Source organism: Carlito syrichta, unplaced genomic scaffold, assembly GCF_000164805.1.
Source record: "Carlito syrichta isolate Samal-C Ts95f unplaced genomic scaffold, Tarsius_syrichta-2.0.1 Scaffold315294, whole genome shotgun sequence".
Lineage (NCBI taxonomy): Eukaryota > Metazoa > Chordata > Mammalia > Primates > Tarsiidae > Carlito > Carlito syrichta.
The window spans coordinates 64,461-77,916 of record NW_007259390.1 but is presented as its reverse complement, the minus strand read 5'-3'; the positions used below and the strand labels follow the sequence as shown (position 1 = coordinate 77,916).

The 13,456-nt window shown below is 50.3% G+C and overlaps 1 protein-coding gene across 1 annotated transcript in view; it reads right to left on the bottom strand.

Annotated features, from left to right (window-relative positions):
* Positions 1 to 391: 391 nt before the first annotated feature.
* The window catches only part of LOC103275076 (PGAP2-interacting protein-like), a 56,429-nt gene continuing 43,364 nt past the window's right edge, over positions 392 to 13,456 (bottom strand). The window contains exons 14-17 of the mRNA XM_021706152.1: positions 10,275 to 10,340; positions 7,480 to 7,619; positions 5,542 to 5,728; positions 392 to 540 (exon numbers count right to left, since the gene is read on the bottom strand). Of these exons, the coding sequence (XP_021561827.1) occupies positions 392 to 540; positions 5,542 to 5,728; positions 7,480 to 7,619; positions 10,275 to 10,340 (542 nt within the window). The remainder of the gene's footprint in view (positions 541 to 5,541; positions 5,729 to 7,479; positions 7,620 to 10,274; positions 10,341 to 13,456) is intronic.

Genomic DNA, 13,456 nt, shown 5'->3' with positions numbered 1-13,456 from the left:
CAGGTTCCGCTATTGAACTTATGGTTCCCGAAGGCCACGTCGCCACTCATGTCGGTGTTGGAATGAACTTGCTTTGTCTGGCTATAGGTTCAGGGGTGTTTTACGACAAGGTCACTCCCTGTAAGATCTGGGTCATTTTTGAATGTTTGTTTCCGTCATCCATATGCCAAACATTAGAAACTCTAAATACCTGAATTAATCATTGACGACATCCCGAGCTCCCCCTGCTGGCTCTGCACCAGCCAGCTGCAGCAGGGGATATTTCTGTTTACCTTTCTTTCAAGAAGAGAACAATGTATAAACCACAAACAGAGAGGATAAAGCAAAGCCACAAAGAACTGACGATTTTTTTTTAAGCAGCTGGAAGTTGGCAGACACCTCCAGGCAGGTTTTACACTTCCAAGGCAGAGGTCTGAGTTGCCGTCCTGCTATTGGCACGAGTCGAGGGTGAACCGCTCATGACCCCTTCCAGAACGTTATCGCTGTGAGCAGATAAAACTGAAAGCAAAAGGGCTGGAGCCCTTTCCGTTTGTTTTGTACCTGCAGGAGTTCAGAGAGAATAAAACAATATCTGGTCCCTTTTTTCCGTTTCAAGTTTCTAAACAGGAAGAGTTAAAAAAGAAAAAAGAAAAAGAGGACGCTTGATTCCCTGGGAATCGCCCCAGGCATGACAGGATCGACACCACCTTTATCCTGAGGCTCCTCTCGAGAAGGCGGAGCACTGACAGAGCCGTCCTGCTGGGACTGCCACCACCTTCTGAGGGCTGCCCAGTGCAGGCGAGGCCTGGCACGACCAGGGGAGGAACACATGTAGGCTAACAAAGACTTGGGTTGCATGTCCCCCCTCTTACCAGTATCACCACATGTCTGTGTGACATTCGTGCTGGCCTCTCACTCCAAACTGAAGACAGGCACTATTTCCTCACCTCAAAGGCCTTTGTGTCCTTGTGATGGTATATAAAGATTGGTTGGATGCCTATAACAAGCACATGGTGAAGAAAAAAGGGTAAGAAAGAAGGAAAAGAACAGAGGAAGAAAAGACACCACCCTGGAGGGGGTGAGCTGGTTGCTATGGTGACATGAACCTACTCAGGGAGCTGCAGGACTCTCACGTCAGAGTCTGCCCAAGTCTCCTGCCCGATGGCACTGTCCCTGCAGCATGCTGTGACCTCTTCTTGGGAGGGAGGTGACTGAGAGCTGGCTAAGTGCAGGACTCCCCTGGGAAACTGGGTTCTTAGCCACAGAAACGTTCAGGGGTGGGATTGGGGTTGTATATCCTGGCATGACTATTGAGAAAGGTTGTAATGGAGGGGAAAGAAAAGTAAGGAAATGTGAGGAGTTGGGCCAGCACTTGCCCCTGTGCACCCACTGGCCCATTCATCGCAGGCCAGCCAGGAACTGGGGATACAGAGATGCACAAAATTACCTGACACTTGTTAAAACTCCACTAGGTACCAGCATTTGGCATACAAGAGCTCTGTTCATCCTTCCAACACCCCATGAGGTGCATCCATTTATCCCCAGTTTGCAGGTGAAGAAATGGAAAGATCGTTCCAACGACTTGCCCCGATGACACGAGGAGGAGTGGCTGAGCTGTGAAGAGAGACCAAGAGTGTATAACTCAGCCCACAGTGTGTGATGTACAAAGGACTAAGACAAGAGCACCTGGAATCCCACCAGAGTCACAAACAGTTGTCTCTGTGGTGGGAAGTGTCTGCCCCACCCCTAATCATATAACCAGTGATAGCGGTTTCTTCATGTGGCTGTTGACACATCGGCAAGCACTCTGAGAACAAGTCTTGTCATATGTAACCCCGATGTCTCCCTCGGTGCCAAACCAGGGCTGTGCCGTGGTGCTCGCACCATCAGCAGATTGAGTTTTGCTAGCTGTCCTTTCAGGATACTTTCCATTTAAAAAAAAAAAAAAGTCCCCCTTCAGGGCTATCTGACTTTATAGAAATCCAACTCCAACCCCCTAGTTCTATCAGAAAAGGTTTTTCTTAAGAGCTCTCCTGGGAACCTGGAAACAGCTCTCTTGGGAAATAAGTACAACAGATAACAGACACTGTTGTACATAAATGCAGAGTTGAGCCATATTTAATTTCAAAGGCCTGAGTTTGTGGAGTCGGCTGGTACCTGTTACATAAGCACTGGCAGTTCGTTTCGAAGATAGGGTAGTTCTGAGTAGGTGAGCAGGACTAGATGGAGCGTTCGACTTCACTATTGTTTGGGCTCTGCTTTTGACTTCACATCCTGAAGTAAATGGTCGTTGCAGACCGTGCACGTGAGCAGGAAGTGGGCAGGGCTTGCTGTACCGCCTGGTGGTTCATGAAAGAAGAAACACAGAGAAGTTCATAACCTCTGCGGTTTGGGTTATGTTGCAATAAGAAGACCAGGAAGCCTATCTTACAGGATGCCAAGGTATAAAGGTTAGGAACGAAGTGGAGCCCTCCCTGTTAAACCTTAGCTGGGGAGCCACCCTCTGTCCCCACGGAAAGCACTCCAGTCCTGGCAGCTGGTAAATCCATATAACTTTGGAAATATTCCCCCAAATGAAAGCATGGCATCAAAATGGGACAGCCAGAAGAGTGTTTCCAAGAATACAATTGGATCAAAAATCAAGTTAGACTTTCTCTAAAAACGAACAGTCACAGACACTCCCTATGGTTTAATTGAGTGAGAAGCAACATGGATCACGAATGGTTGAAGAGGAGAGACAGGGAACAGTGTCGATGCCCTGTTGTCCCTTCACCAGGTCAGCAGGTGGAGAGCCCATCAACCTTCCTGCCTGTCCGTGGATCCCACTTGGTCTTGAAACTCTGCTGGGCAGCCTCGGAGAGTCAAGAATTACCAACCGAATCAGTGCTAACACAAAAGCTAGACAGTACTTAAGGGGTAGTCAGGAAAGTGTTTTTTACCAAAAAGTTGCTTGAGAAGAGACCACAGAGGTTTAGTAAGGATACAGTGATTGAGAACAGAAATACTTGAAGTTTAACAGAACATCCTGACAGAGCCACGAGAAGATACAATGACCTTAAGACAGTCACACTGAAGGCATCTCGAGGGCCCAGGCAGGGTGCACATCACTGTTCCCAAGGTGTCTGGGACTATCAAGTAGGAGAAAATAATTGAAGCCCAAAGTGCCTCCTACACCTCTCCAAGTGCCCAGCGTCCTGCATCTATACCTGCCCCACCTAGTTCAGCAGGTAACTAACACTGGAAAAGCAAGACTAGGAGTGGTTCTGCACACTTATTTGAGAAAATGTCTGAACAATATCTGTCCACATGGGTCCACCTGAGCTTCTCGTGGCTCTTAAAGTTATTAGACACCATTAACTAAGTTTCCCAGGGACTCGCCTGCCCAAGGTAGATTATGGTGTGGTATGTTCCCTGGGAGAAGCCCCCTGCAGGCTGGCGCCCCAGCAGTTGTGTCATGAAACACCTTTTCAGACTGCAGCACCGCCAGGGTGAACTTCAGAGTCACTATGATCTCAGTTAGCATTCTTGGGTATTAAATAAACTCCCATGCTTCCAGGGCAGGGTGAGCACTCAGTTCAGTAGAAAAATGGCAGAAGGTGGAGTTCTCAAGGGTTTAGCAGGCTGGCCATCCAAGGCCATAGGGAGTTCTTTGATTAGCCAGGGTCACAGCTCACCTCTGCCTAGCTGCCCTGGGTGTTTCCAGGAAGCCCCCTTCTCTGCGAGGGGCTGTGTGCAGCCAGCCTGAGCCACCTGGGAAAGCCATTGCTGACCCTGGAGCTGGCCCTGGAGGTCCAGGAAGACAATGCCATTTTGCTGAATGCAAGGAAAGGGGATACTTTGATAGAGGGATGGAGAATGTGTCTGCAGACCCTTAGTTCCTAAGCTTTGGGTTATGGCCAAGGGACCTTCTGGGGAGAACTGGGTACTGGAGATGCGGTGAGCATGTCCCAAGTCAGGCCCAGCAGGAAGGAGAAGGGTCTCTGCCCCAAGGGCCCATAGGGGCTCTTTCCTATAGGGACCCTGAGTGCCCCTTCCTCGGCTTCTGTTGGGGCTGTATTTCTTCTAGGAAGGAGTTTCCAGAGCATCTGGGGGAAAGGCCCCTTCCCAGGGTTAGTATTCCTCCTGTAATTAAAAGATCACATTTCTTTTTTTTTTTTTTTTTTTGAGTTGAAGTCTCACTCCTTCGCCCAGACTGGAGTGCAGTGGCCGTTCCCGGCCACCGCAGCCTCGACCTGCTGGGCTCCGGCGATCCTTCCGCCTCAGCCTTCCGAGTAGCCAGAATTGCAGGCATGCGCTACCACGCCCGGCTGATTTTTTGATTTATTGTAGAGATGAGGTCCTGCTGCCCAGGCGGGTCTCGAACCCGTGGGCTCAAGCAATCCACTCATCTCAGCCTCCCAAAGGTGCAAGATTACAGGCTGAGCCACCGAGCCCAGCAAAAGATCACATTTCAAAGACATTTTTAATGGTCTGGAATGTTGTCGGCAGAAAGAAAATAAACAGGAGGCTTGGCTGAGGGGTTGCCTGTGGAACCCTCAGCCCAATGCCTGGTGCTGATCTCCTTCAGAGCAGGGGGTTTTCGTAGGGGGTTTTCGCATCTTGACAATAGAGAGTTGACGTGTTTATTCATTCAGGAGCATGCGCCGCTGTGTGTCAGCATCTAGCAGGAAGATCTGACGGGGTCACAGCAGGGCACAGTGTGGCTGTACTCTCACAGAGGCCAGAGCTCTGCAGGGAGGACGTCCATAGCTACAGGACCTGGCAGGTAGGGGGCACAGCACTCCCTAGGGAGGGGCTAGGACAGACCTTGGAAGGTGGCTACTTCCTTTCCTCTTACCCACCCCGCTTCCCTCCTCCAAGGCCCCTTCCAACAGAACCGCTGCTTCTGCCTCCAGCTGGCTGAGTGCTCTTCCTCCCAGGACTCACTGTCTCCCTAGGGCTTTGAACCTTCTCGCTTCCCAAATTAGGGACTGGGTCAGAATGGAGCACATGCCCCAGTGACCAGCTGTGGTCAGTTTGTCCCTTTGTCCCTTCTCATCTAAGGATTTCAGAACACATTTCCAGAACGGTCACTATTCAAAATATCCTTATATGGTCGATTCTGTCCTTCCCACCCCACCCCAGCAGAATTAGACTTGGCTCTGGAAACATGATGGATTTTATTCAGTATTTTACTGGCCAAACGCATATCCTTGGGATAAAGAGATCTTTGGAAACTCACAAGATTTGATCAAAATGTTCAGCCTCTGTCGTCATTTGCCTCAGGGTTATTCATTAGTTTAACTTGGAATGGTACTTACTCTTCAGTTCATCTGACTGAAACACAATGAATGTTGATGCCTTGAACTAAGTAAAAAGCAGAGGAAGCTAAGCTTGGGGAATTCTTGTGAGGTGGTCCTGGGTAAGGGTCCTGTGAGCCTCTGAGAAGTTTGTCCCTCCCAGTGTAAATTCAACCAGGAGATTTCTCTCAGCTCTGGGTTCTCAAAAGCCCCTCATTCTCTGGCACTCTGATGGGAACACTGGGCTATTATCTGATGAGGGTAGCATGTGGGGAACCCTTACCCTCCCTTCTCTCTGGGTCTGGCCCGCTGACCCCTTCGGCTGGGATCAGACGGAAGTTTGCAGCTTTTGAATCACAGAAACCTTCATGTCTCTTTCCTTCCCAGTTCCCACCCTTTATCCTGGCACATTGCTGAGAGTTTAGGAGAAGGAAGATCAATCCAGTTGGTTTGTAGCTTGGGTGTCCACTCTGGTGAGAAAAGGAAGAATCAGATGCGGCAATGGAGGACCAGAAACAGCCCTCCCAGGGTGTTAGCTATGGGGTGGCCTCTGGGTTCCAGCTCGTCCCTGTAATTGAGTCCCTGTCTGGATGTCTATTGGGTGCTCACTGTTTCTGCCCCCTGAGAGCATATTCTGTGTCTAACTCACTCGGTGCCCCAGGTGCTTCCTCCAGAGTAGGGATCCTATAAAAACCTTCCTCTACTTGGAAGGCTGAAGTGGAAGGATCGCCGGAGCCCAGCAGGTCGAGGCTGCGTTGGCCGGGTGCAGCCACTGCACTCCAGTCTGGGCGACAGAGTGAGACTCCAACTCAAAAAAAAAAAAAAAAAAAAAAGACCTTCCTGTAAAGCTGAATGAATGACAGGCCCGGCTAAGAGGTGGTAGGTTGAGACTGTGGGCTTTGCCTGGGGGAAACCCCACAAAACATTCTTTTTCTCCTCCTCTCCATTTGTCTGAATCTCAGCTTAATTCAAAACAATTTATTAGTCAGGCTCGGTGGCTCAGCTTGTAATCCCACTCTTTGGAAGGCTGAGGTGAGTGAATTGTCTGAGCCCGTGGGTTCGAGACCCGCCTGGGCAACTTGGCAAGAACTCATCTCTACAATAAATCAAAAACTTTGCCAAGCGTGGTAGTGCGTGCCCGTAGTTCCAGCTACTTGGAAGGCTGAGGCGGAAGGATTGCCGGAGCCCAGCAGGTGGAGGCTGCAGTGGCCGAGAGCGGCCACTACGCTCCTTTCTGGGCGACAGAGTGAGACTCCAACTCAAAAAAAGAAAAATAAGACCTACTCCACCATCTCAATTCAATTACAGGGTCACCTGCAGCCACCTCCCAGGTTGGGTATTCACCTGTTCAGCTCACAGGGTGAGTTAGGGCCATCCTTCCCCTCCCAAAATGTACACTCTCGATTGGGGGTGGGTGGGAGGAAGAGGGGCAGATGGCAATGACTGACCGCAGGAGGTGCATATCTCAGTGCACAGGCACACTCTTCTCACCCAGGCCTGCCTCCACTCTGTCCTCCTGGTCCTGTGGAACACCTGGGGCAGAGGAGGAGCCCAAGGGAACCTTCCATGCTAGACAGAGGAGTCTGAGCAGTTGATGTGGGCCACTCTGCCTGGCCCCTGCCTCTCTCCCAACCCTCCAATGCCAAGGTAGAGAGTGTCATTCCCATTTTACAGATGAGGACAATCAAATTCAAAGAGGCCAAGTACTGGATAAAGAAAATGTGGTACGCAGTGGAATACTTCACAGCCATAAAGGAGAACAGAATCATGAACTTCGCAGCAAACTGGATGGAGTTGGAGACCATCATACTTAATGATCTATCACAGAAATAAAAAACTGAATACTGCATGGTCTCACTAATAAGTAGGCCCTGAACACTACTCACATTAGCACAAGGAAGGGAGTGGCAGTGAAAGAACTTAGGCGCCAGTGACAACTCCACACCCATTAAAGACCAAGAGATTTATTAAAGCAGTGGCTACAGGGGAAAGGAGAGGGGTCTGTAACCGCAGGGGATAGGGAGGGAGAGAGAGAGAGAGATGGGGAGGGAGAGAGAGAGAGCGAGAGAGAGAGAGAGAGAGAGAGAGAGCGCGCGCGAGAGAGAGAGCTATGCAGGGAGAGGGCTGTATTTATGGGCTTGGCATGGGGTGGCCAGTGCCGTGTTTGGGCTTTATTGGAGGAGACTATGAGGTAGTATTCCTATAGGGAGAAGTTACTCACGCACAGGTTTAAACTTCGCGCGTGCGGGAAACTGTATGGGGAGAAGCTGGAGCTTAGGGCCTTTGTTGTCTTGGGTGGCAGCGCCATCTTGGGGACGCCCTTCTGACTGTTCTCTGTGCCCTTCAGGTAGTCACTGGTCACTGACAGGGGTGGGGCGGAGGGGGGTGTAACAACACAAAGGGTACCCAGTCCTAAATACTCCAGTTGGAGGCTCAAACTTCACTTGCATGCAGCCTACTTGTTCCGTTAACCTTCACTTGTACCCCATATCTCTATAATAAATTTTTTTTTTTTTAAAGAGGCCAGGCCGGGTGCAGTGGCTCAGTCTATAATCCCAGCACTTTGGGAGGCCAAGGTGAGAAGATTGCTTGGGCCCGGTGGTTCAAGACCAGCCTGGACAACTTGGTAAGACCTCGTCTCTACAATAAATCACAAAAACCAGCCAGGCATGGTGGCGTGCATCTGTAGTTCCAGCTGCTTAGAAGACTGAGGCGGAAGGATCGCCTAAGCCCAAGAGGTCGAGGCCGTGGTGCCTATGAGCGTGCCACTGCTCTCCAGCCTGGGCAACAAAGAGTGAGACTCCAACTCAAAAAAAAAAATAGGCCAAATGACATGCCACAGTCATATAATGGAAGGCAGCAAAGCCAGGCTTCAGCCTCAAGGGAAGCCTGTGCTCTGCTCACCAGGCAGTGCTCCCTCGACCACCACAAATCTCCGGTGGCAAATGAGTGAGCTCATGTGCCAGGGACAAGCAAGCAAGGATGACAGGAGGAAGTAGCATTCAAGAAGGGCCTTGGAGTATGGGCAGGATTTCAGCAAATAGTATAAAAGATAGGAGGGGGTGGGGGTCACAGAGAGAGCTAAGCCAGGACAGCAGGGTAACACAGGCCGTGCCCAGGACAGCTGTGATCCAGGAGGAGCCTCAGGTTATCTGGGGAGTTGACCCCTGTGTCCCACCCTTCCAACCCTCCTCTGAGGCAGGCCAAGCTCCTGACACATTTTCCATGATTCTCCAGAATTCATTCCAGAGGGCGTTCTTTCCCAGTTTCGTAGTGCTATGACACTGTGCCACATAGTGAGATAAAGAGAATACACAACAAGTATCAGCAACTGTTTTCCCTAGCAAACAGTCGAGCAAGTTTTCTCGTTTCCCATGCAACTCCAGCTCTCCCAGCCCAGTTTCCTGCTCCTGGAGCCCTGGAATGTCAGTCACATCAGGGGTTGCTGTGGCCCGTGTCAGCCCTCACTCTGTTCACAGAGTTGTGGACAGGGATCCTTTCTGAACTGCAATTTATATAATAATAATAACTCTTTCAGTAAGCTACAAGGGAAAGAAAGTCCAACCCAAAGTGGCTTATGCAAAAACCATTCATTGTCAGGTCCCAGCGGCTCAAGACTTCCTCATCTTTTCTGTTTGTTAGGCCCTGGGGGAACCTTCCAGCCCAGCCACCCTTCAACATCTCATTTCACTTCCCTGCTCTGCCTGGGGCTTTTTTCCCTCCCCAGTTAGAAGTGTGAAGCTTGGGAGTCACGTGCCCATCTGTGGCTGAGTTGAATTCAACCCCAACTTCAGGGGCTAGGTGTGGGGGAGGGGTACTTCCCCAGAGGGTAACAGGTGCCCTGCTGCTTCCAGCAGAAGGCTGCATAGATGCAGGATGGCAAAACACAGGGGCTCGTGCCACACCCAACTCACTGCTGAGCCCACTGTAACAAAGCTGGTTATCACTAGCTTGGAAAACATGCAGGAGAGAGGATGACTTGAAAATGTGCATTCAACAAGGGTACCTGCATAATGTTCACTTGTATACCTAACCCTGAATTGGACTCCACATCTTTAAAATTAAAAGTAAAAAAAAAAAAAAAAGTGCATTCAATGACCTTGAAAGGATGCAACTACCTCACTGTATCCTGAGGCCAGCAGGAATGACCTGCTGTCAGAACCAGGTTACCAGGCCTGCCTGCTGGCACTGATGGTTGCTGACCAAGTCAGAGGCTGGGCACAGACCACATCCCACCACTGAAGGAGAGTCAGGGGAGGGGGAAACCATAGGCACTGAGGAGCTCAAAGGCCATCTAGTTCATAATTGTGTGATAAAACTTGTTTTAAGTGTAGGTTGAAGCTTATTTTGAATGTATATTGAAACTTGTTTTTAAAACTCAGATGTATGCTTGCTTTCCCGCCCAAGCCCAGTGGTATACTTTTGGTAAACAAGTTCACATACCAAAAGAAAACCGCGAAGTCACGGTGCAGACCCTCTGGCCCCATTTCCTGCCCCACTCCCCTAGTAATCTCACATTCCAGATGTCCCAAGCAGTTCCACCCAGCCCGCTTGACCGTTGATGGTCAGCCATGGTCAGCCGCGACCCATGATCAAACCAACCAATCCCAAACACCCCCGTACCCAATAGGAGAAATTACCCAATCATGTGCGAACAAGTTTCCAGTTATTTCCCCTCCCTTGTAACTGTGTATATAAGCTGCTTGCTGCCCTGGGTCGGGGCTCTCGTTCCTGTACCGCTGCGCCGGTTATGGACGTGAGCCCAGACTCGAGCTGAATAAAGACCCTCGTGTGATTTGCATCGGAGCTGGCTCTTTGGTGGTCTCTCAGATTCAGGATTCAGGTACAACATTTGGGGGTGCGTCCGGGATCCCAGAGACCCCCCCGAGACACCCCCAGCCCGGAGGGTCCCAGTGCCGACAGGTGAGTGCACTCGTTCCTCTATCAGCGTGCATCTGTATTATCCGTAGGAATTCCACTCTGTATCTGGGTCAGCATTGGCTTAAGCGGACGCACTGGCGGCCGTCAACCAGAGGTCGTGGGAGACGTCCCGTGGCCCCATCTGGAGGATGAAGTCCTCATCTGTGAGGAAAGTCAGTTGCCAAGGGGCACGGACTTACTCTCAGCTCAGTTTTACTTTTGTCTTCACGGCTGCAGAAAACCACACTTTTATGTTGGTAGTTTCATTTTGTCTGTTGTGTTTGTGGTTGTGCTATTGTGGATGGAAAACATGGGACAGACGCTGACCACCCCTCTAACCCTGATGACTGACCACTTTTCAGACATAAAAGAAAGGGCTCATAATCTGAGTGTTAACCATCCACAGGAAAAAGTTTCAAACCCTCTGCACATCTGAATGGCCGTCCTTCAATGTAGCATGGCCGCCAGAGGGCACTTTCTCACTAAGTCTTGTTTTGCAGGTTAAGCATGTTATCTTCCAGGATGGATGTCACAGCCACCCGGATCAGGTGCCTTACATCCTCGTATGGCAGGATGTAATCAATAAACCCCCCATGGGCCAAATCTTTTATTCCACCTCAAACAGGGCCGATGCTCAGAGTCCTGGCCTCGCAGGAGACAAAGCCCAGCAGGCCTACGGAAACCCAAGGGTCGACTGAAACCCCTCTTTACCCGGTCCTGCAGGACACAGAGCCTGAGGATTTACTTTTCCTTCCTCCCTATCATGATATCCCTTCGGCTCCCCTGGTGCCTAGAGAGAGTGCCGTTGGGGGCCAGGCCCCTGTTCCACAGGCGGAGAAACCCCCGTGCAGACTGGTGGCGAGAACACGGGGATGCACCAATCGGGCAGCCCCAGGCCCAAATATGGGACCCGCTGACTTCACTGTACTCCCCCTCCATGCAGTGGGGCCTCCGGATGAAACTGGAGAACAGCCCCTGCACTATTGGCCGTTCTCCACCTCTGATTTGCACAACTGGAAAACCAAACAGCCAAAGTTTCTGATAATCCCAAAGATTTAACTGACTTGTTAGAAAGCATTCTCTTTACCCACCAGCCCACCTGGGATGATTGCCAAATGCTTTTAAAGGTTCTCTTCACCATGGAGGAAAGAGAACGCATTCAGACGGAAGCCCAGAAATTGGTTCTGGGGGAGGATAGACAACTGACCCAGAATCCGGATTTCATCAATGCAGCCTTTCCCCTGTCCCGCCCTGCGTGGGACTTTAATACGGCAGAAGGTAAGGAGAGGCTCCGGGTCTATCGCCAGATTCTAATGGCGGGTCTCAGGGCTGCAGCATGCAAGCCCACTAATTTGGCCAGAGTATATGATGTTAGACAAGATAAGGATGAGAGTCCGGCCGCTTTTCTGGAGAGAATTATGGAGGCCTTCAGGCGGTACACTTCTATGAATCCAGAAGCACCGGAGACTAGGGCAGCCATTATAATAGCTTTTGTCAATCAAGCTGCCCCAGATATTAAAAGAAAGTTGTAGAGGGTAGAGAGGTTAGGAGAGAAAAGCCTTCAGGACTTGTTACAAACTCCGGGCACCCTGGGGTACCATGTCTCGGCAAAAAAGGCACAAATCTGCAGAACAGAGGTGAGCTATCTGGGATACAAAATAAAAGATGGGCAGAGATGGCTAACGGACACTAGAAAGGAAACTGTTCTAAGAATTCCACCTCCACAAAATGTCCGCCAGGTATGCGAATTCCTGGGTTCAGCGGGGTTCTGCCACTCGTGGATTCTTGGGTTCCCTGAGTTGGCTAGACTGCTATATGAAGCCACTAAAAAAAAGTAAGACTTTGTTTGGATGGAGGCCATGAACCAATCTTTTAATAACCTCAAACAAGCGTTACTCTTGGCCCCGGCCCTTGGGTTACCTGATTTCACAAACCGTTTCATCTATATGTGGATGAACTGAAAGGGGTCGCAAAGGGGGTCCTGCTACAACAGCTAGGCCCCTGGAGAAAGCCCATAGCATACCTCTCAAAGACATTAGATCCTGTAGCAGCTGGATGGCCCCCGTGTTTGAAAATCATTGCGGCAGTCGCCACTATGGTCAAGGATGCTGACAAAATAGCCATGGGTCAAGAACTGTGTGTCAGTACACCCCATGCCGTAGAGGGGGTGCTCAGACAGCCACCAGATCGATGGATAAGTAATGCCCGCTTGACTCACTACCAGGGCTTGCTCCTAGATCCTGCTAGAATTCTGTTCCAGACCCCCACCTCCTTGAATCCAGCCACGCTGCTCCCCAACCCGGAATGGGAGGCCCCCCCTCCATGACTGTCAGGAAATCCTGGCCCAGGTACCTGGGGTGAGAGACGACCTCCAGGATCAGCCCTTGCCTGAAGCGGATAACACCTGGTACACAGGTGGCAGTAGCTTCATCCGGAATGGAACAAAGTATGCGGGGCAGCCATAACCACGGAGACTGAAACTGTCTGGGTAGAACCATTAGTGGCCGGAACCTCTGCCCAACAGGCTGAGTTAATCGCGGCGCTAACCAAAGCACTGACTATGGGAGCTGGCAAACAGGTAAACATTTATACGGACAGCAGGTATGCGTTTGCCACGGCTCATGTACATGGAGCCATTTACAGAGAAAGGGGGCTCCTAACGGCAGAAGGAAAAACTATCAAAAACAAAGCTGAAATCCTCGAGCTGCTACAAGCCCTCTGGCTACCTAAGGCATTAGCCATCATCCATTGTCCAGGACACCAGACAGTGGACACGCCGGTAGCCAGGGGAAACCGCTTGGCTGACCTAAAAGCAAAGGAGGCAGCCATGTCTGTAAATCATGTCCTAGTAACTACACCACCAGATTCAGGGGCACCAGAGTTGCCAGATGACCCCAAATACACAGAAGAAGACTTAAATTGGATCAAACGCCAGCCTATGGTACAATACTTGCACGGCTGGTAGAGGGCAGCGAACTGCAGTGTAATCTTACCAGAAAAATTAGGACAACAGCTCCTCATAAAAATACACAGAAGTACTCATATGGGAACAAAAAAATTGGGAGACTTGATACGGCATGCTAAAATAATCATCAAAGACTCGCAATCTAAAATTGAACAGATCGTGGCCAAGTGCTACGCTTGTCAAGTAACAAATGCCTCTTCACACAAATCCAACCCGGGAACCAGACTCCGAGGTAACAGGCCAGGAGCGTACTGGGAGGTAGACTTCACTGAGATAAAACCAGGAAAATATGGTTACAAGTATTTACTGGTGT